Here is a 24,007-nt window from a genome sequence, read left to right as displayed (position 1 = left end):
AGATATGAGTATGGGAATTAATACCCTGGCATTATTTAACGTGTATGCCCCCAATTCAAACCAAAATAAAAATTTCAAAACACTGCAGCAATTGATACTCCCACTGGCTGCTTCTAAAATAGTAGTAGCTGGAGATTTTAACGCTGTTATGGACCCATTGATGGATAAGAAACCAAGCAAATGTATGAAATCATTAGGATTTGATAATTTGGTACATTCATGTGATTTGAAAGATATATGGCGAATACTTCTTTTTAATGATCGGGAGTCCTTTTCAAGAATTGATTATATTTTTGTTTCAACTCAAATAGTTCAGGTGACAAAGGCCTCTAATTATTTTCTCTAATCATGGTGGTATGTGGATTGAACTTCAATTTGCTGAACAAGAAGATAATAGATCTATATGGAGATTTGACAATACACTGCTTGCGGATACAAACTTCCTTGAAGAGTTTCAATTAAAAATGAATGAATTCTTTCAAATTAATATATCAGAAGAAATCTCCATGGAAAGTTTATGGGATGCCTTTAAGGCTACCATGAGAGATAATATTATTTCATATTCTGCTTATATTAGAAAACAAATTAAAAAACAAATTTTCTAATTTGGAAAAAGAGATTAAACATTTAGAGTCTAAATTGATAGATAAATGGGAGCAATGTACTCTACAGGCTGTATTAAAAGCAAAAGGTAAATATAATGAAATATCTTCAAAATTAGTAAGGAAAGATTTGTTTTCCCAGAAGACTCTGTATTATGGAAACTCAAATAAGGCGGGAAGATTATTGGCAAATTATCTTAAAGCAAAAAAGAGAAGAACAAAAATCATTGCAATTAAAGATGAGAAAGGTGTTACTCATTCTCAAATTGGAAACATTTTAAATCAATTTCTAAATTTTTATAAAGACTTATATTCTTCCGAACCTTGATTAGAAATAGCGTTGAAGTCTCTTAGAGTTGGATCCGCTCCAGGTGGTGATGGTTTCACGGTGGAATTTTACAAATCATTTCAAATTACCCTGTTACCTCATTTATTAAATTTGTATCAGACTCAACTAACTAAAGGTTGCATTATAGGTACTATGGCAGAGTCATTAATTATAGTTTTGCCAAAGCCAAATAAAGATCCCACTTTGGTTTCAAACTACAGGTCTATCTCATTAATCAATGTAGATAGAAAACTTTTGGTTAAGATACTGGCTTTATGCTTAGCCAAGGCTCTCCCTTTTATTATTGATATGCACCAAACTGGGTTTGTTGCTAAGAGACATTCATCTAATAACACCAGATTGGCTCTTCATATATTGAACTTAACAAAAGCCATGAATGATCTGACTTTTCTGTGTCCTTGGATGCAGAAAAGGCCTTTGATCGGGTGGAATGGACCTTCATGTATCAAACAATGGAATGGTTTGGAATGGGTTCAGGATTTATACAAATGATTCAAACATTGTATAGCTCCCCTGCTGCTAGATTATATATTAATAATAATTTTTCAGAATGTTTTAGTTTGCAGAGGGGGGTTAGACAAGGCTGTCCCCTGTCTCCTTTGCTTTTTGATATTGTATTAGAACCCTTGTTATTAGCTATTCAACAGGTAAAGGAGATACAGGGTATTCCTTATTCAGATCGGGAATACAAGGTCTCTGCGTATGCAGATCATATACTGCTTCATTTGAGAAATCCTGAAACAACCATTCTGTGCTTACTTGAATTGATTGAAAAAATTTGGAAAATTCTCAGGTTATAAGATAAATTGGAGTAAATCAGAAGTTCTTCCACTAAATGTGCATTGTACAAAAGGATTGTTTGATTCATTTTCTTTTGTATGGAAGGAAGATGGTTTAAAATATTTAGGAATTTAGATTAAAATACGCTGGAAGACACAATGAAAGAGAATGAAAAATCTTTATTGCAGAAGGTAACAGAAATGTGCAAGCAATGGAATCCTTTACATCTTTCTTGGTGGGGGAAGAGTCCAAACAATTAAAATGATGATACTGCCTGTGGTTTGTTAGCAAATGAGTATATTACCAGTTTTTTTAGAGGGTACTTTTATAAAAAGTTAAACAGTATTCTTACAAAATTTGTTTGGCTAGGTAAAACTCCTAGAATCGCTCTAGTATCTTTACAAAAACTAATGACAGAGGATGGGGTAAATTTTCCCAATTTTTACAGGTATCATCAAGCCTATATTTTGCGCCAGGACTTCCTAGGACACCAGGCCACACAGTGTTATAAATTGATAAATGGATTAGTTAAAAAGAAGCCTAAAAACGGTCTTAGAGATATTTGGAGCATTGAGATCAAGCATCAAATTACTGCGTCTCAATGGTCACGAATTTGGTCTTGGAGGATGAGATCTACAGTGGCCGCATCTATGAGACAATCTTGATTTTTTCTCTTACATAGAGTTTTTTGGACCCCAGTTAGATTGCAAAAGTTTAATAGTTCTAAGTCTAATAGATGCTGGCATTGTAATCTCGAAGTTGGGACTCTAGATCATTTATTATTCTACTGTCCCTTCATTTTAGCCTTTTGGAAGTCAATTTGGGGTCAAATAAACTGTTTATTGGAGAATCCTGAGGCTCTATCTTACGATACAATTCTATTTGGTATGTCAATGGGAACACAGAGCCAAATTTCATCAAAAAATAATCAACTTTTATTGATTATGACAGGGGTCGCCATACAAATATCACATCTAATTGGAAGAATTGGAGTAAAATCAATTACTGTTTCTGGTGGAACTCGTTATGTCATGTCTATAAAATGGAAAAAGCAATTGCGTTACAAAAAGGAAATTATAATAAATTCAAAGAGATCTGGGGGCCATTGACAAAATTTTGTAATGAGTAAATACCTTTTTTCCAATACAAGTATAAATGCAGATGAAGGGTGGGGGAAGGGGGTTCTGAATTTTGGGTAAATTTTTGTTTTTTTTGGTTAAGATTTCTTCTTAGATATATTTGGTTTGATATAATGTGGAAGGGGAGGGAGGGAAGAGATCAATTCAATTCTTAAGTATTAAAGTTAAAATGATAAAAAATTAGTGATGTATACATTTCAATATGTCAATTACTTATACACTTGTTCTAAGAGGCAAAATGAATAAAGAATTAAAAAATATATATATATGCCTTCTATCTTTTTGCCATAATATGCTTTCTATCTCTCTGCCTCACCTTCTCCAGCAACCATTTCCATTTCCCTCCTAACTCTTTCAGGTGTATCAGGCAAAGGGTGTCTTACACATGTGGTGGTGTCCCCTCATCAAGAGCATACAATTATCTAATGCCTCCTCACCGGAATCTGGACCCTCCCTTAGTTTGAGAAGAAGACCCACTCCTCCTCATCTATTAGTCTCTTCGCCCAATAGTGGTTAATGGGAATAAAGAGACTATTATTAACTTGGAGAAGAAGCTAGGTGACCCAGTCCTTGTTATAGCTGGTTCTTGTGGATTACCTTTACCTAAATCTGTATCTTTACAATCTTTACAATCTGCAAATCCAGCTAAAGTTATGGCTTCTGATATTTCATTGAACGATGTTTGGTCTATTGTTTCTAGAATTGAATCCATACTGAAGGATACTATATCCTAATTATGCTCCTTCACCAAGGTTGTAGCTGAGAAGATTGGAGAATTGGACCTTAAATCTAGCAAATTAGAGGAATCTTTTGTTGGCTTGGAAATTCAAGTTAAGAATTTGATATTTACTAATATGCTATTAAAGATAGTCTAATACTTCACAGGAAACTTGAATTGATAGAAAATCAGTCTAGAGCTAAAAATTTATGGGGCTCATAATTGAAACGGAAATTCGTCTAAAATCCGGTCTAAATCGGCAATTAGACGATCAGTAAGAGAAGTCATCCAAGTGCCGATAATCGAACCGGGTTTTAGACGTATCTAAAAATGACTTAGGTCAGGGCTGCCCAAGTCCGGTCCTCGAGATCTACTGGCAGGCCAGGTTTTCTGGATATCCACAATGAACATGCATAAGAAAGATTTGCATACCTAGAAGGCAGTGCAGGCAAATCTCTCTCATGCATATTCATTGCGGATATCCAGAAAACCTGGCCTGCCAGTAGATCTCAAGGACTGGACTTGGGCAGCCCTGACTTAGGCCTTCACAGTGCTGTAGTACGCCCAGAGCTAAAAGGGGCGTTTTAGGAGGAATAGTGAGGGAGGGATTTGGGCGGAATGTGGGACGTCCTAGACTTAGTCATACTGCATGTATAACTAAAAGTTTTACAACACTGCCTAGATGGAACTTGGACGTTGTGACTTACGCCATCTAAAACCAGGTTTAAGTCACAAGAAGATATCCAAAGTGACCCGATAACCACTGTAGGGACAAAGTACAAACCTTTATACACTCCACCAGTGATCACTGCGGCTCCCCCCGACCCCCCCCCCTGCCATAATTGTAATAACAACTTTACATATCTGTCTCCAGAACATCAGCACCTGACAGCCTGGCATAGGAAAGCCTAGTAGAGCTGCATAGAGGTGGCTTAAGTGGTCTGGGGGTGGGCTAGTGAACCATGCAGAGGACCCAGGCCCTTAAGCCACTCTAACCACTGCATGCATGATGAAACATGTACACCCCCCGAAACTCCCGAAACTCTTATGTACTGCTATATAAGTGGCACCTGCAGCCATAGGGGCTATTGGGGTAGTAGACAGGTGTGTCTAGTCAGTTCTAGGGGTGTTTTGGGGGGGCTCACCATGACCTATAAGATTGTTGTGGTGAGATGTGTATATGGCAACCTTTTTGTGAAATTCACAGCAGTGCCCTGGTGCAACATTTGGGTGTCCAGTCCTTCACTTTGCTGACCCCGCCCATGTCCAAAAGGTCTTTTTCTATGCATTTTTTGCCTTGGACAAATTTTTGGATGAAAATGGGGTATAAAGATGGATGACTTAGTGGTCTGGCTAATCAGACGGCTGGACATACAGTTAGACGATTTTCGTGAAAAAAAATATGTTGGATGCATTTTTCAAAAATGGACCTTTTCCCATGTCCGACTTTGGGCAACTAGCGACTTAGGCCCTTAGACATATCTTTTGATTATGCCCCTCCACGTTTCTTAAATTTTCCTATGTCATATGTCATCTAACAAGATGGCAGCCGATTAAGTCTGATTGTCATTCCATTTGTGGATTCTGAACTGACAGTTCAGATTAGACCGTTATTCTTAGTCTGTCAGAAAAGGCCTCGTTCTCACCTGATACTCTTGCACCTTGGCGATCCTGAGTTGTGCCTGACAGCTTGCCATCTTTCTCATCGGATATTTGCTGCGCTTTGGCGCATTGGCGATCCTGTGATATGCCTGGCGACTGATCCATGACAAGCGGTGCTGGTGCTGAGTTGGAGAGGGAGTGTTGCCGAGGTCGATGGAGGGTGACTGAGTCGCCGAATGGAGGCGGTTGCCGAGGCGGAGGCGCCGTGGCTGGGATAGTAGAGTGGACTGTAATCTCTCTGCAGCTATACAGTTTCGGATCTCCTACTGACAGTGCGACATCAGCAGAATGGGAGGACTGGAGAATGGCTTTTTATCTTGCCGGAGTCTTACAGCGTTAGATGTCCCACAGCCGACCTGGATTAATGTTTATGAGTGACGGCACCATCAAGGGTTGATTGAACTGTATTATCCAGACCAAAAGAGCAGAGTATTGAAGCTGGAAGATCTGTGAGCTGTTGAATGTAATGAACAGTATTCCAGAAAATCGAGAAATGCTTCTCTCTGCTTTAAAAAGTGATCCCAAGGCTGATGTGTAGAGATCGTTGATGGTGGTTGCCCGGCTGAAACAGCTAAAGCTCTGGAGATGATAACATTGATGACTGAGGGAAATGAAATCAAGTCCTTCCTGACTTTTGTTCCACTATGCATATTATATCTATTTATTTTTATTTATTTTTGTTTAGTTTTCATTTAAAATTTTCTTAGAATTCTATTGTTTAACTGTTTTTTTCATTCCATTCTATTCATATGCTGTCCTCTACCTTTTCTTTTCTCCTCACTTCAAATGCTTATTTTCTTCCTATATTCCTATATTTGATTAATTCTTAAAATTATTTTCTATTTAATTAGTTTCTTTCTATTACTTTATTACTTTGATATGTACGCTTTGTTTTTAACAGTATGATATTGAGAGTTTTATGTATTCTTGTTAGAAGCTTTATATCTCATTTCCGCTATCTTTATTTTCTTATCTACTACTTGCTAATTTATTTGTCCTTGGTACTTTAGTTAGATTGTGAGCCTTCGGGACAGTAAGGGAATTTCAAAGTACCCATTCTTTATTTATTTATCTTATTTTATTGTATCCTTTATTGTATATTTAATGTATATTTCTCTGTAAACCGCTTAGAACTTAACGGATTTAGCGGTATATAAGAAATAAATAACATAACATATTTGTTATTTCCAAAAATATTTCTTAAGACAATATTTTTTTGACATCCTGAAACTTCCAAATGCTAAATATATTGCCATTTCTAGAATATATTATATTCCTACAAAAATGAAAGTACTAGGGATTGAAGGGGCAACTGATGTTTTGAGTGGTCCTGAAACCTCTAATCTTACAGCATTCTTGGAAGATTCTCAGGATAATATTTCTAAAAGAGCTACTCTGTTGGTGACTCTTGTCTGATTTAGACAAGAATCTGGTTATGAAGGCGTACTTTGGTAATAAAGAATCTATTTTTTTGTGATCAAAAGATTCTTTTTTTTATAATTTTTATTCATTTTACAACTTACATCAAGTGTATCAAGAAATAACATTTGAATTGAAAAAACATCATTCGTATTACTATTATTATCATCAACTGGCATTCATGAAAGTTAACTTCCCCTCCCATTCCTATCACATCAAAAATATTCACTTATATTATATTATACAATATACATTCTATTAATATATTAAAAAAATCATCCCTCCCACCCATCCCTATACCCTCATTTCAATTATCTTATGAAGGGAAAATGTTACTACTCATTACAAAAGTCTGTTAATGGTCCCCAAACATCTCAAAATTTACCAAAATATCCTCTCTGTGTGGCTAACGTTCTTTACATTTTATAAACATGACATACAGAACGCCACCAAAAACTGTAATTTAATCTACTCTGATTTTTCCAATTGAATGTAATATATTGAATGGCAATTCCAGTCAGAATAAGTAGAAGCTTATTGTTTTTTGAAGAAATCTGACTTTTTGCTCTCATTGACAAGCCAAATAAAATAGTATCATATTTCAAGGCTTTTCTAACAACCTATTTATTTGGCCCCAAATTGATTTACAAAAAGCCAAAATACATGGACAATAGAATAATAAATGATCTAAAGTCCCAGCTTCAAGATGACAATGTCAACATCTATTAGCCGTCCAGCAAGAGAAGTGCCGCAATTAAAAACAGGTGGGGATGTGGTATTGGCTCCATAAGACGCACCCTTATTTCCACCTACTTTTTTGGGGGGGGAAGTGCATCTTATGGAGCAAAAAATACGGTAAATTAAATTAATTTATGGAACATGTATGTTTGGGCAGACTGGATGGACCATTCAGGTTTTTATCTGCCGTCATTTACTATGTTACTATGTTAGTTACTTTGGAAGACAAAAATTAAATATTTTTTTGAACTGATCAAAAGGAGAGTCATATTGTTGATATAAACTTAACAAACTTACCTAAAATAATTATTTTCAGTTGTTCTTCTCAGGTGGATAGGAGGGCATTACCAATGGAAAAGATAATGACACTAGTATTTAGGATTGTATTATCCTATCATTGCTTGCTTTGATAAGTTCTCTTTTTTCTTCTCTTCTCTCGTGATGTGGACTATTTCATATGTTATAAGCATGTAATTTTAATTATATTTTCCTGAATTTCTTGATTCAATTTATGCAAATTTTCTTTAAAAAAACAAACACCCAAGCAGGTATGCAGAGCAGCACTCCTCTCTTCAGGGAATCCAGTTGCAGCCACCAAGACAAGCTCCTTCGAGCTTCCTCTGTCCATGCCAGTGGCTTCTGGAACAGATAAGTTTGAGGTAATTAGTGGGACAACAGAGCCTGTTGAAGCGGTTGTATATGGGCCCTTGCCCAAGGAACCACCTCTATAGTAGCCATCATGAAACTTGACCTGTAAGTAATACCAAGCTGTAGGAGTTGGCATTGGCAAGAAGTCTGAAATCTATTTCATCATTTTCCATTTGCGTGGCTTGGGAAGAAAGACATAATAACATAAGCAATGCCTCCGCTGGGTCAGACCTGTGGTCCATCGCGCCCAGCAGCCCGCTCACGCGGCGGCCCAACAGGTCCAAGACCTGTGCAGTAATCCTCTATCTATACCATTCTATCCCCTTCTCCAGCAGGAAATTGTCCAATCCTTTCTTAAACCCCAGTACTGTACTCTGCCCTATTACATCCTCTGGAAGCGCATTCCAAGTGTCCACCACACGTTGGGTAAAGAAGAACTTCCTGGCATTTGTTTTGAATCTTTCCCCTTTTAACTTTTCCGAATGCCCTCTTGTTCTTATATTTTTTGAAAGTTTGAAGAATCTGTCCCTCTCTACTCTCTCTATGCCCTTCATGATCTTGTAAGTCTCTATCATATCCCCTCTAAGTCTCCTCTTTTCTAGGGAAAAGAGACCCAGTTTCTCCAATCTCTCAGCGTATGAAAGGTTTTCCATCCCTTTTATCAGACGTGTCACTCTCCTCTGAACCCTCTCGAGTAACGCCATATCCTTCTTAAGGTACGGCGACCAATATTGGACGCAGTACTCCAAATGCGGATGCACCACTGCCCAATACAATGGCAGGATAACTTCTTTCGTTCTGGTAGTAATACCCTTCTTGATTATACCTAGCATTCTATTCGCTCTTTTAGCGGCCGCAGCGCACTATGTCATGTCCACCATTACCCCAAGTCCCTTTCTTGGGTACTCTCATTCAATAACATCCCTCCCATCGTATAGTTGTACCTCAGGTTTCTGCTTCCCACATGCAATACTTTACATTTCTCAACGTTGAACTTTATCTGCCATCTCGTTGCCCATTCCCCTAGTTTGTTCAAGTCTCTTTGCAATTCTTCGCAGTCCTCCTTAGTCTGAGCTCTACTACATAGTTTGGTATCGTCCGCAAATTTTATTATCTCGCACTTCGTCCCTGTTTCTAGATCATTTATGAATATATTAAATAGTAGCGGCCCGAGCACCAAGCCCTGCGGAACACCACTCGTGACCCTCCTCCAGTCCGAGTAGTGGCCCTTCACCCCTACCCTCTGTTTCCTACCCGCCAACCCGTTTCTAATCCATCTGTGTATGTCTCTGTCCACCCCATGGTTCTTCAGTTTCCGGAGTAGACGTTCATGAGGCACCTTGTCAAAGGCTTTTTGGAAATCTAGGTATATGATGTCTATGGGGTCTCCTTGGTCCATCTGTTTGTTAATTCCTTCGAAGAAATGCAATAAGTTAGTTAGGCATGATCTCCCCCTGCAGAAACCATGTTGGCTGGTTAGCAGAAGTTCGTTTCTTTCAAAATGTTCATCGATGTTTTCTTTTATCAGTGCTTCCACCATTTTCCCTGGAACCTAGGTCAGACTCACCGGTCTGTAGTTTTCCGGGTCACCTCTTGATCCCTTTTTAAAGATGGGCGTAACATTGGCTATCTTCCAATCCTCCGGGATCATGCCCGTTTTCAGGGATAGATTGCAAATTTGCTGCAGTAGTTCCGCTATCTCCTCCTTTAATTCCTTCAGAACCCTTGGATGGATTCCATCCGAACCCGGGGATTTGTCAGTTTTTAGTTTCTCTATCTGCCTGCGTACATCTTCAAGGCTCACTTCCATGGATGTTAATTTTTCTGCTTGATTTCCATTGAAGAATTGCTCATGTTCCGATATGTTGGTTGTGTCTTCGTTTGTAAATACAGATGAAAAGAACATGTTAAGTCTTTCCGCAACCTCTTTCTCCTCCTTCATCACTCCCTTCCTGTCTCCGTCGTCCAGCGGTCCCACCTCCTCCCTAACCGGCTGCTTACCTTTAATATATCTAAACAACAGTTTGAAATTTCGTGCTTCCCTGGCTAGCCTCTCTTCATACTCTCTTTTGGCTTTTCGGACCACACGGTGACATTCTTTTTGATACTTCCTGTGCTCTTTCCAGTTCCCCTCAGTTTTGTCCTTTTTCCATTTTCTGAATGAATTTTTCTTATTGCCTATCGCTTCCTTCACTATATTAGTTATCCAAGCTGGGTCTTTTGTTCAACTCTTTTTGCACCCCTTTCTGAATCTGGGGATATACAGATTTTGCGCTTCGCTCACCGTATCCTTGAAAAAAGACCAGGCATGTTCTACCGTTTGCCATTTTTTGGAAATGTTCCTAAGTTTCTTCCTTACCATTCCCCTCATTGCTTCGTAGTTTCCTTCACCGTGTTTAAGCATATTCCCAAGTACTCCAGGATCTGAACCAAGAGTCAACAATTGACTCTTGTGGAAGTCGACAATCCAACCCAGGTTCTGCAATAGCTGTACTACTACCTGTGTCACTACTCTCTCCCCTTCTCCTTTGGACGGGGCCCTGATTATCCAATTATCCATGCAGGTATGTATTCCCTGTTTTCTGAGATGAGCCACCGCCACTATCCATAACCTTGGTAAAGGTATTCAGCGCTGTTGCCAGACCGAAGGGAAACACGGATAATCTTCTGTGCTCCAGATAGATTGGAATATGGAAATAAGCCTCCTTCAAATCCAAGGAGGCCAGAAATTCCCCTGGTGCAACTACCACAATGTCTGACCAAATGGCCTCCATGTGGAATCATGGCACTTTCAAGGACGCATTTACTGACATTAGATCCAGGATTGGCCTCCAGTTGTCTGAGCATTTCTTGGGCAAGATGAAGTATATAGAGTATCTGCTCAAGCCTGATTCTTCAGGTGGAACTGATTCTATTGCCTGGATGGCTAGCAGCCTGTGAACTATTGCTCAGACCTTGTCTGTTTTTCCTGGTCTTTCGGTTGAAGAATTCACAAAATGGTCTGTCAACAGGCAGCTGAATTTGAGTCAATATCCATCTCAGATTATATCCAGTATTCAGCTGTCCATGCTGATGCATTCCTATGCCTCCCAGTATTTTGTTAGCCTTTCTCCTATATGTGGAAGTCTAGCTACAGGCCTGGCATCATTGGATCTTCTTAGAGGCTGTGGAGGACACCTCAAATTATCATATCTTTGGTGGGAACCCTGGAACATTCTCTGAGTAAAGCCATGAAAATTATTCCATGCAGACCTTTGGGAATTCCAAGGCCTGCTATCTGGAAGGGTCTTAGGCCACCAGTCGGTCATCCAGACCCTTTCCAAACAGCATCTGACTCTAAAGGGGAATCTGCTTAAAGTAGCTTTAGAAGCCAAATCTCCAGCCCACTGCCTGATCTAGAGCATCCTACCAGCTCAGCTGATCAGGGATTTCCCTGCTATGATCAGCTGATAGCAAGCTGCAGTCTAATCTCAAATTTGTTGCTTCATTTGACTCATTGATATCACTGCATCTTTTTTAAAATAATTTTTTGATTCGGTTTTTTATCTGTTGTATATGTATCTATATGCATTTGTGCTAATGTATTTTTCTGCTGTCTCAATTTTTTCTAATTTTTCTATTTATATGTACATTAAGTTATTTATACCATTTATGTATATATTTGTAGACTCCTGAGGCAGGCCTGTTGGACAAAACATGTATGTGTCGAGTCATTAAAACATTGATTTTACCATGATGATTTTGGAAGAATAAACGACTTGTACATCTACAGATAAGTTTGTGGACACTATTTTAGTGCACATCACTCTTTTTGGACAATTTCATTCTCCTTATCTTTGGTATTTTTGTCTGTAGTTTTGTTGGTCCCCTGTTTTTGTGCGCTTTTTATAGAGAGGTACCTCAACCTTGACATTTTTTCCTATTTCTAACAATGTTTTTCCAATGGATTTAGGGGCCAGATTTAGAATTTTCTCCTATGTATCCAACATGTTTTCCTCAAGGCTTTATCAAGGATCTCCCCTAAAACACGAAACAAAAATTGGTCTCTCACTACTAAATATATAAAGTAAATTTACTTAGACAGCAATCAATGTAAGAGACACACTACCTTTACTTGTTACCTTTACTATTCAATAGTATTAGAACATAAGAATAGCCTTACTGGGTCAGACCAATGGTCCATCAAGCCCAGTAGCCCGTTCTCACGGTGACCAATCCACGTCACTATTACCTGGCAAAAACCCCCTTTATCATCTTGGTCGCTCTTCTTTGAATGTTTTCTAGAGCCACTATATATTTCTTGCGGTAAGGAGACCAGAACTGAACGCAATACTCCAGGATGATGTCGTACCATGGAGCAATACAGGGGCAGTATAACATTCCTAGTCTTTTCCTTTTATAATAATTCCTAGCATCCTGTTTGTTTTTTTGGCCGCTGCCACACATTGAGCAGAAGGTTTCATCGTATTGTCTATGATGACACCCAGATCCTTTTCTTGAGCGCTAACTCCCAAAGTGGATCCTAGCATCCAGTAACTGTGATTCAGGTTATTCTTCCCAATGTGCATCATTTTGCATTTGTCCACATTAAATCTCATCTGCCACTTGGATGCCCAGTCTGCCTGCAATTTTTCACAATCCGTATTAAAATGGCATTCATTCATTTAAATATTATTCCGCTGATTTATACTACCATATACATACACTCCCAGACTAAATCTGAGATGTCCATTCCAATTTTGTACTTAAACCATTAGAAGTCACTGTTTTCAGAATAGATATTCATTGTTGTTCTTTATAATTTAATTTAATTTCCAAGTTACCACCCTTCCTTCCTGTATCTGATCTATAATTCACCATTTTAAATTCTCAACTTAATGATGCTACTCTTCCCAATGTTCTGCCAAGGGAGCTAATAAATTCTTAATCATAATTCTTAATTTAGGTTCATTTAAACGATTCGATGACTAGTTCTCCCAATATACAGAAGTCTACAGGGGCATATTATCATGTATTTTATATTAGTACTGTTACAATTCATTATAGATCTAGCAGTAATACAATAAATTATCTGTGGATCTATCCATTGCTCACCCCATTAACATCTCCTACTTTTAGTGTGGGAGCCTTTTGGCTTAATAGCTGCTATATTATATCTTTGATTCTCTAAAGTTACACCAATGGTACAACCTCTAGTATGCTACCTTTGGAAAGGTAGAAAGATTTTTATGGAATTGCATAACCTGCCAGTGTTCATTCATAATTTTCACAAATTCACACACAGCAGCAGAATAGAATAATACACATGTAAGTGTTTCATCTTTTCTCTGATCAGATTCTTGTACTAACCCTCTCTGTGCATAATGAACTCTCAAATAAGCATGTCTTATAGCTCTTTTAGGGTTCCCTTTTTTCACAAACAGATATTGTAAAGTCCAAACTTGCATTTTTGTAGAAATTACTCTTTGTATTCTTAAAAATTGACTTATTAGGAGATTAAACTTTAATCTATAAGGTTGGGAACTATGGAAATGAAGTAATGAGTTCCTTTCAACTGATTTATGATATAAAGATGTGGATAACTTGAATCTCGACTTCATCACCAATATATCTAAAAATTCAATCTTACACCAATCATATTTCAAGGTAAATTGAAGGTGCAAGTGCAAAGTATTTATCCATCTCTCAAAGTTTTTTTTAACTCTTCCTCATTACCAACCCAGAGAAAAAGAATGATATCTAGAAATCTCTGCCATACCAGAATTTTCAGGGGGAAAAAAAAATCTGGAAAATTTGGGGGGTTTTCAAATCTGGCCACATATAATGGACAGATTAAAGCCAAGTTATGATATATGAAGAAAAAAATAAGAAGAATAAGAGAGCTACTAAGTAACAGACCAATAACGATATGACACATATAGCTTGAGGTAATGAGCCTTGAGTGGTGTCACTGGGGTCGCTGTTAAGAAATAGTATCAAATATCAAAAATTAATGATACTTATATGAAATATTGATTTATTCAATAGTACGTTGTGAGTGATTAAGCACAGTTACTTACCGTAACGAGTGTTATCCAGGGACAGCAGGCAGCTATTCTCACATATGGGTGACATCACCGACGGAGCCCGGATGCGGAAGCCTCACAAGCAGACTTCCTTGTAGAAACTAGAAGTTGTGAGAATAGCTGCCTGCTGTCCCTGGATAACACCCGTTACGGTAAGTAACTGTGCTTTATCCCAGGCAGCCTATTCTCACATATGGGTGACCTCCAAGCTAACAGAATGGGATGGTGGGAGCGTTGTCATATTAGGAGAATAAATTTTGTAATACTCTCTGGCCAAAATGGCCATCCCGTCTAGAGAAAACATCCAGACAATAGTGAGAAGTGAAAGTATGAACCGAGGACCAAGTAGCAGCTTTCCAAATTTCCTCAATAGGTGTAGATCTGAGGAAAGCTACTGAAGCTGCTATTGCTCCGACTTTATGGGCTGTGACTCTACTCTGTAGGTGTAATCCAGCCTGGGCATAACAGAATGAGATAAAAGCAGCCATCCAATTGGAGATGGTACGCTTAGAGATTGGATGTCCCAACTTGTTTGGATCGAAGGAGACAAAGTTGAGGAGCAGTTCTGTGTGATTTGGTGCGTTCCAAATAGAAGGCCAAAGCACGTTTACAGTCCAGAGTATGAAGAGGTGATTCTCCAGGATGAGAATGAGGTTTTGGAAAGAACAATGGATTGGTTGAAATGAAATTTTGAAACCACTCTAGGGAAGAATTTAGGATGAGTACGGAGGACCAACTTGTCATGATGGAACACAGTAAAAGGTGGATCAGCAACTAAAGCTTACAGCTCACTGATTCTTCAAGCAGAAGTGAGGGTAATGAGAAACACCACTTTCCAAGTGAGTTACTTCAGATGAGCCGTAGACATTGGTTCAAATGGAGGCTTCATCAATTGAGCAAGAACAACATTGAGGTCCCAAACCACTAGAGGCGGTTTGAGAGGAGGTTTGACATTGAAAAGTCCTTTCATGAATCTGGAAACTACCGGAAGAGCAGAGAGGGGTTTCCCTTCAATAGGCTGATGGAAAGCAGCAATTGCACTGAGATGGACTCGGATCGATGTAGACTTGAGGCCAGAGGTGGATAAGTGCAAAAGGTAATCTAAAACAGAAGATAAAGAGGAATGTTAAGGCTCCTTATCGTGAGAAAAACACCACATAGAAAATCTAGTTCATTTTTGGTGATAGCATTGTCTAGTGGTAGGCTTTCTAGAAGTCTCTAAAATGTCTCTTACAGGTTGAGAAAACTGAAGAGGAGTTATGTTGAGAGGTACCAAGCTGTCAGGTGTAGAGACTGCAGGTTGGGATGAAGCAGAGATCCCTGACTCTGTGTAAAAAGAGATGGAAAAACTGGTAGAAGAAATGGCTCCCTGCTGCTGAGTTGGAGTTGAAGTAGAAGGGAGTATCAAGGTTGTCTCGGCCACCGAGGAACAATCAGAATCATGGTGGCATGATCGTTCTTCAACTAGACAAGAGTCTTGAGAATGAGAGAGAATGAGAGGGAATGCATACAGGAAGAGATTCGTCCATTCCATAAGAAAAGCATCTGCCTCGAGGCGATGAGGAGAATATATCGTGGAGCAGAACTGAGGCAGTTGGTGGTTATGGGGAGCTGCAAAGTGATCTATCTGAGGTGTTCCCCACTGTGAAAAAATGTGATGAAGAAGTGAGGAATGGAGTGTCCATTTGTGAGGTTGCAAAAGACGACTCAAGTTGTCCGCCAAACAATTTTTTGCCCCTTGGATGTAGACAACTTTGAGAAAGGTGTTGTGATGGATTGCCCAGTCCCAAATCTTCAGGGCTTCTTGACAAAGGGAGGAAGATCCCGTCCCTCCCTGTTTGTTGATGTAGTACATGGCGACTTGGTTGTCCGTTCGAATGAGGACTACCTGGTCGTGAAGAAGATGTTGAAAAGCTTTGAGAGCCTTAAAGATCGCTCTGAGTTCCAACAGATTGATGTGACACTGACGATCCGTATGGTCCAGTGGCCTTGAGTACGGAATCCATCGAGATGAGCGCCCCAAGCGTAGGTTGAGGAATCTGTTTTGAGGACCTTCTGATGGGGGGGGGGGTTTGAAACAGCAAGGCTCTGGAGAAATTGGAAGAGAGCATCCACCAGCGGAGAGACTGTCTCAATGAAGGAGTAACTGCGATGTGTCGAGAAAGTGGGTCGAAAACCTGCGTCCACTGAGATGCCAGGGTCCACTGAGGAATTCTGAGGTGAAGTCTGGCAAAAGGAGTCACGTGTACTGTGGAGGCCATGTGACCAAGTAGCGCCAACATGTGTCTCGCTGAGATGGAAGAGCGGGAAGACACTGTATGACAGAGTTGAAGGAGAGCTTCCAGATGTGGTTGCAGAAGGAATGCTCCGAGTTGGATAGTGCCCAGAACAGCTCCTATGAATTGTAGATTCTGAGAGAGTTGAAGTTGTGATTTGGGAAAGTTGATTTCGAATCCCAAACTTTGTAGAAACCATGTAGTCCATTACATGGAGTCGTTACAATAACCCCTTGAGATGTTGAATCTTTGATGAGCCAGTCGTCTAGGTAGGGAAATACCTGAAGACCATGGTTCCTTAGAGCTGCTGCTACCACTACCAGGCACTTGGTGAATACTCTGGGAGGAAGCCAGGCCAAAGGGCAGCACTCTGTATTGATAATGCAGATTCCCCACCTGAAATCTGAGATATTGCCGGGAATGAATGGGAATATGAGAATAGGCCTCCTTGAGATCCAGAGAGCATAACAAGTCATTCTGATCGAGAAGGGGATAAAGGGATGCCAGGGACAACATTCAAAATTTTTCCTTGACTAAAAATTTGTTGAGAGCCCCGAGATTCAGAATGGGTCGCAGATCGCCCGTCTTCTTCGGAACAAGGAACTAACGAGAGTAAAAACCCCTGTTCTGCTGTTCCAAAGGAACTGGTTCGATGGCATGGAGACAAAGCAGAGCTTGAGCTGCCTGAAGAAGAAGGGCAGTCTGGGATGGACTGAAAGGATATTCTCTTGGAAGAAGCTCTGGTGGAACCTGAGTGAAATGAAGAGAGTATCCTTCCCTGATGATTGACAGCACCCAGAGGTCGGAAGTGACGGTCTCCCATCGGTGGTAAAAATGATGGAGACGACCTCCAATAGGGGGAAGATAGGTCAGAGACAGAACGTTGGAGGTTATGCTCTGTGTAAAACAGTCAAAAAGGCTGTGTAGCCTTATGTGAAGCAGAAGGTTGCGATTTCTGTTGCTTCTGAAGAGGAAGCTTAAGTGACTCTGCAGGAGGTTGAGGAAGACGCATGACTTCGAGATACTCCTTAGAGTATTCAGAACCAGCATCCAATTGAATGTCCAGGTCAGCAGCCATGTGATGAAGAAAAGAATAGAAAGATAACTGATCCGCTAATACCTTGCCTTGAAAAGGACTCGAGGACGTTGAGGCAGCCTGGGTCGAAGATGAAGCTTCGTCAGGAAAATAGGCATCAAAAGAAAAAGGAGACTTGGACGAAGCAATAGAAACCGCCGAGTCCTCGAGTCTGGAAGCAGGGACCTTGATCAAGGAGTCGGTGGTCTAGTAGAGATGGAAGGCTTAGATCGAAGCTTAGTGGAAGAAGGATGCTCTTTGGAAGAAGAGGTATGCCTGGAAGTATGCCTCGAGGAAGGCCTCGATCGTCGATGAGAGTGGTGCTTGGAAGCAGATCTCGAAGATCGAGACTTCGCCCCGGAGATGGAAGCAGACATTGCTACCAATGAATGGATAGGGCTAGAAGCTGTGGATCGAAGCTCAGCAGGCTTGATGGAGGAACCTCGAGGCACTCCCAAAGACTCTGCTCCTTGTATGGAGTGTGAGAATTCCTGTCGAGGCACTTGGAAAGAATCTGCTCCTTGCTTCGTGTGCATAGATGCCAGACCAGACACTCGCAGAGACTCTGCTCCCTGTATAGAGTGCGTAGTCTCAGCCGGAGGCATAGGAAGAGGCTCGAGGGAGTCTGCAGAATGCCCAGGCTGGATTATAGTAGCAAGCTTCGGTCCCATATTAGTGAGGAACTGAATGAATTGCTTCTCTAACATGGTCTGGAAAGAAGCTGGCAAGGATGGATCCGTGTCTGAAACCGGACCACCTGCTTTGGCTGGAGGTTCCACAGAGGCAGTGGAAATGTGCTTCGACTTGGAAGTCTTGGCCACCTTGATTACCACCGCTGGAACTTTCTGCTGAGCTATCTGACCTGAGGATACAGGGGAAGATACAGCAGGTGTAGTCACAGTAAGAGCCACTGCAAACGAAGAAGGTCTGATGAGGCTCGAGGTCGGAGTAGTGGAGGCAGAATGGCCCTCGGATGAAGGTGGGACAGAGGACGCTTTTGAAGTCGAGGGAGTGGTCGAAGAATCCATCCCGAAAAGCTTCTCCACTAAAATCCGATGACGTTTAAGGGTTCGAGGTTGAAGAGTAGCATAGCGCTCGCACGACTTCGGTTGATGGTCCAGCCCAAGGCACTTGAGGCACCAACGGTGTAGGTCCATGAGGGAACTCGCACGCTGGCATTGGCTACACTTCTTGAAGCCCATTGCTGGCCGGGACATAGGAGGAAAAATAACCACCACAAAGTCAAAGCCCACGGGCTGCGGCCGAGCGGCCTACCCTGGCAGTCGAACGGAATAATTTTTTTTTTAACTAGAAATAAAAGAAAAGAAAACAGCGATTCGTGAAGAAAATAAACACAAACCGCGGAAAGAGAAGACACAAAGTAACAATTAAATGCAGAGAGTCAAAGAAGGACTTCTCGGCTCCGCGGAAAACTGAGAACTGAGGAGTCGTGCCCTGCGCTGAGCGGGAAGGCACTCGTGCATGCGTGGTGTGGCTGACTCCAAACTTTTAGTTTCTACAAGCAAGTTTGCTTGAGAGGTTTCCGCATCCGGGCTCTGTCGGTGACGTCACCCATATGTGCAAATAGGCTGCCTGCTTGTCCTGGGATAATGCCGATATAAACCACAGAAAAGATATATTTGTCAATATTTTTGTGAATTTATATTCCTCACGAATACAGCATTAAACTGAACTCTGTTTTACTTATACTTTATGGGCCCTTTTACTAAGATACGATGAAATCGGCTTGGCACATCCAAACGTGGGACTTTTCCGCATGCTAGGCTCAGATTTAATATGGCACTTTTTAAGGCTATCTTTTTTTTTTTTGTTAATTTGTAAGTTGTGTGTTAATGTTGTCATTAGCACCTGAAACCTGCAAAAAATTAATGTAGGAGCAACTTAACACCTCCTTTTCAGAAGGTGCTAAGTGTTCCCACATTAACACAAAATATTTTACCCCTTTATCTGATAGCCTGTTTTCCCACACTAAAGCCACATTAAGGGCTTAATGCCCTTCAGTAAACAGCCCCTATATTACTAATCCAACTCTGGGAAATACAGTATTAACAATAAGAGCTAGATTCACTAAGCAAACTGATCGTGTCCCGATCGGTTTGCGAGCTGTTTGTGACCAAATTTCCCTCCAACCCCCATAGCGATTCAAATCCCAACCCTCCCATGCAAATTTGCAAAGCCCCATGCAAAATAGCCAAGCGATTGATTCACTAACAATTGCTTGGCTATTTTGAATTGGGTTTCACTATTTGCAAACCTGACTACTGCAGACCTGTCGGTAACTGAGTTACCGACAGGTCTGCAGGTTTTTTGACAGGCCTGCCTGTCTTTTTTATTCATTTTTTTCCAATGGCACAGGTATTTTACGTGTGTTACACATGCAAAATATCTGCCCCATTAAAAAAAGAAATGAAAAGACTGGCAGGCCTGTCAAAAAACGACCAAGGGTCCCCAACCCCCCGACAAATGAAATTCCCCCGGTGACCCACAAATAGCAGGAGGGATGCCCACTCCCTCCTGCCACCACCCGACGCTGCCCTCCTAGCCCGCATGAATATGGCAGGAGGGATGCAAACTCCCTCCTGCCATGCCACCAACTGTCACCCCTCCCCCCCCAGCAGGCGTACGAGTCACCCCCTGGCCCAGCCCACCTCCTGACCGTCCCACACCACTCCCGACTGCCCACCGCACCCCGACCGGAATGGTCCACCCATGATCGGGCCCGACCCGACACCTCCCCCGTACCTAAAAGTTGGGAGCAGGAAGGGTACTGAGTCCTTCCTGTTCCTTAGGCCTCCCTCCAGCGCTGTCTTCCGGAGCAGGAGGAACCGCAAAGTCCTCCTGCTCCTTCTTCTCCTCCTGCGCACCGCAAATGTGGGCCTTAGGAATGTGAGCCTAAGGAAGACCCTGATTGACTCAGGCGCCATAGGCCCCTCCCAATGGAGCATGATGCACCGAGGCGGGGCCTAAGGCCCATATTCACGGTGTGCAGGAGGAAGAGAAGGAGCAGGAGGACTTTGCGGTTCCTCCTGCACTGGAAGACAGTGCTGGAGGGAGGCCTAAGGAGCAGGAGGGATTCAGCATCCCTCCTGCTCCCAACTTTTAGGTACAGGGGAGGTGTCGGGCCGGGTCAGGCCCGGCCCAACCAGAGGTAGACCAGTCCAGTTGGGGTGCTGGTCGGGGGGGGGGGGGGGTGGCGTGGTGGGCCGGTTGCAGTCATTTGCATGACAGGAGGGAGTTGGCATCCCTCCTGCCTTTTGTTGGGCATCGGTGGTGACGGAGGCAGGAGGGGGAGGGCAGGAGAGGGGCTTATTTTTATTTTTTAACTGAGCAGTTATTTTGCGTGTGTAACACACACAAATTATCTGCCCAATTAAAATAAAAAAAGCCGGCAGAAGCCCTGACAGCAATGACAGGAGGCTGCTTCTCCTATCACTAGTCAGGGTCTACGTATGCTCCAGGATCGCTCTCTAGTGATCCTGGCCGTGGGTAAGGGGCGTGTTAACGATCATCCCCATTTGCATGCAGGCCTTTTGTGAATTTGTTGGTCTGCATGCAATCGGAAACGGATCGGACACAGAATCGGGGGTTAGTGAATCTAGCCCTAAGTCCAGTTCAAAACCTACTGCCTGGCACAAATATCTTGCAAAGGCTGAAGACACATGAAGATTAAGAATTACACTCAGTTTAAGATTAATATTTTTCCTATGCTAGCCATGTATGTAACCATAATATGATTGCGTTTCATGACTCTTTCCTCCAAGGATGTTCTTAGTAAGACCTATGCAATATTTTTTCCAACATTACCCTCAGTGCATGATGCTCCTGAGTCAGATATGCTGTGACTTCAGGATGAAGGGTTACAGATTCCAGAAACTGGGTCCACAATGCCAATAGGTGGGAGCAGAGCCATGCAAGGTCCTTGCTAATCTGCTCAGTCATCTTTTCTGGATTACCCATCATCTGAAAAGAAAAAGAGATTAGGTTCTTACCTTGATAATATCTTTTCCAGTAGATAATTATGGCATGCTGAACCATAGGGTTATCCATCTGTGCTCACGAGCATACTGCAGAAGATGTCAATCACAGCTTTTCAACTCCTCCTCTTTCTCCATGGTCTTTTGCTCCCTTCAGCTCATACCAAAGCTGGCAACAGCCCTACAGAAGACAGGAGGAGGGATACAGGGAATTTCTTAGAACCAGGGATCTGATCAGCTTAGATTAGGGATAGGCAATTCCAGTCCTAAAGAGCCACAGGCAGGTCAGGTTTTCAGGATATCCACAATAAATATGCATGAGATAGATTTGCATCTCAAGGAAGCAGTGCATGCAAATCCATCTCATATATATTCATTGTGGCTCTCCTGAAAACCTGACCTGCTTGTGACTCTCAAGGACCAGAATTGCCTACCCCTGGCTTACATGGTGACCAGAGAACTGTATAGAGAGAGTGCGCTAGATGTGGTGTATTTAGATTTTAGCAAAGCCTTTGACAGTGTTTCACACAGACGTCTAATAAATAAACTGAGTGCCCTTGGAATAGGTCCCAAAGCGATGGGATGGGTCAAGAACTGGTTGAGTGGAAGGCGACAGAGGGTAGTGGTCAATGGAGATCGCTCTGAGGAAAGAGATGTTATCAGTGGTGTGCCTCAAGGTTCTGTTCTTGGGCCTGTTCTTTTTAACATTTTTATAAACAATATTGCTGAAGGGCTGTCAGGTAAGATTTTCCTCTTTGTGGATGATACCAAAATCTGCAATAGACACTCAGGATGATGTGAACAACATGAAGAAAGACCTGGCAAAGCATAAAAAATGGTCTGAAATTTGGCAGCTAAAATTTAATGCTAGGTCATGCATTTGAGCTGCAAAAATCTGCAGAACGGTACAATTTAGGGGGTGAAGAACTTAAGTGCATTACAGAGGAGCGGGAACTGGATGTGATAGTGTGTGATGAACTTAAGGTGGCCAAACAGGTTGAAAAGGTGACGACAAAAGCTAGAAGGATGCTAAGGAGAGGTATGGCAGTAGGATGCCCCTATATAAGATTCTGGTGAGACCTCATTTAGACTATTGTGTACAATTCTGGAGATTGCACCTTCTTTTTTTTTTTAAATTCTTTATTCGTTTTTAAACTTTCATTAAGTGTACAGAAATCATAATAAACACTATTAATTAGATCACTTGAACATCTTATCATTGTATCTTATAAATATAAATGCAACCCTCCCTCTAAGCCCATTATTCATTATAAGATCATAAACCCTCCCATTAAACCTTTCCCCTCTTTCAATAAGTGGTGTATAATTAATAGAAAAATGGCATTTAATCATGACAAAAAGATGTTAATGGCTCCCATATTTTTATAAAACTTTTATACTTTCCATTCTGTACCGCCAGTGATCTTTCCATTCTATATAAGTGACACAACGAATTCCACCAGAAATTAAAATTAAGTCTACTGTGATCTTTCCAGTTATTAGTAATATGTTGGATGGCAACTCCTGTCATGATCAATAAAAGTTTATTGTTACTCGATATCTGACTCTTTTTTCTCATGGACATTCCAAATATCACAGTATCATAAAATAACGCTACATGATTTTCCAATAAACAATTTATTTGATCCCAGATTGAGTTCCAAAAGGCTAAGATATGGGGACAATAATACAAAAGATGATCCAAAGTCCCTACATCCATATTACAATGCCAGCATCTATTAGACAAGGAACTATTTAATTTTTGTAATCTAACTGGGGTCCAAAAAGCTCTATGTAACAGAAAAAATCAAGTCTGCCTCATAGACGCTGACATTGTACATCTTATTCTCCAAGACCAAATTTGTGGCCATTGAGATGCTGAAATCTGCTTAATCTCAATGCTCCAAATATCCCTAAGACCATTTTTAGGCTTTTTTTTAACCAGATCACTAATAGTTTTATACCACTGCGCGGCCTGATGACCCAGAAAGTCCACCTGAAAACATAAAAATTCCATACTGTACTGAGATCGCATCTTCAAAAAGATATAAACAGGGTGGAGTCGGTCCAGAGGAAAGCTACTAAAATGGTGTGTGGTCTTCATCATAAGGTATATTGGGATAGACTTAAAGATCTCAATCTGTATACTTTGGAGGAAAGGCGAGAGAGGGAAGATATGATAGAGACATTTAAATACCTACATGATGTAAATGCGCATGAGTCGAGTCTTTTTCATTTGAAAGGAAAGCACAGTTACTTACCATAACAGGTGTTACCCAGGGACAGCAGATGACGTCAACCACGGAGCCCCAATACGGACAGCTTCACAAGCAGACTTGCTTGAAGAACTTAGGGAAAGTTTGCGACTGCTGCACCGCACATGCGCGAGTGCCTTCTCGCCTGACGTAGGGAGCGCATCTCCTCAGTTCAGATAGCTAGCTAAGAAGCCAACATGGGGAGGTGGGTGGGTTGTGATAATATCTGCCTGCTGTCCCTGGATAACACCTGTTACGGTAAGTAACTGTGCTTTATCCCAGGACA

The 24,007-nt window shown here is 41.3% G+C and overlaps 1 protein-coding gene across 10 annotated transcripts in view; it reads right to left on the bottom strand.

The window, feature by feature from the left end:
- The window catches only part of FAM135B (family with sequence similarity 135 member B), a 412,048-nt gene that overhangs the window by 121,631 nt on the left and 266,410 nt on the right, over positions 1-24,007 (bottom strand). For all 10 annotated transcript variants that reach the window (XM_033934533.1, XM_033934537.1, XM_033934535.1 and 7 more), the window contains one exon: positions 21,297-21,452. In XM_033934533.1, the coding sequence (XP_033790424.1) occupies positions 21,297-21,452 (156 nt within the window). The remainder of the gene's footprint in view (positions 1-21,296; positions 21,453-24,007) is intronic.

The sequence above is a fragment of the Geotrypetes seraphini genome, chromosome 2 (genome assembly GCF_902459505.1).
Source record: "Geotrypetes seraphini chromosome 2, aGeoSer1.1, whole genome shotgun sequence".
In the NCBI taxonomy this organism is placed as follows: domain Eukaryota; kingdom Metazoa; phylum Chordata; class Amphibia; order Gymnophiona; family Dermophiidae; genus Geotrypetes; species Geotrypetes seraphini.
The sequence above is the reverse complement of the archived record's forward strand: the minus strand, read 5'-3'. Positions and strand labels throughout refer to the sequence as shown.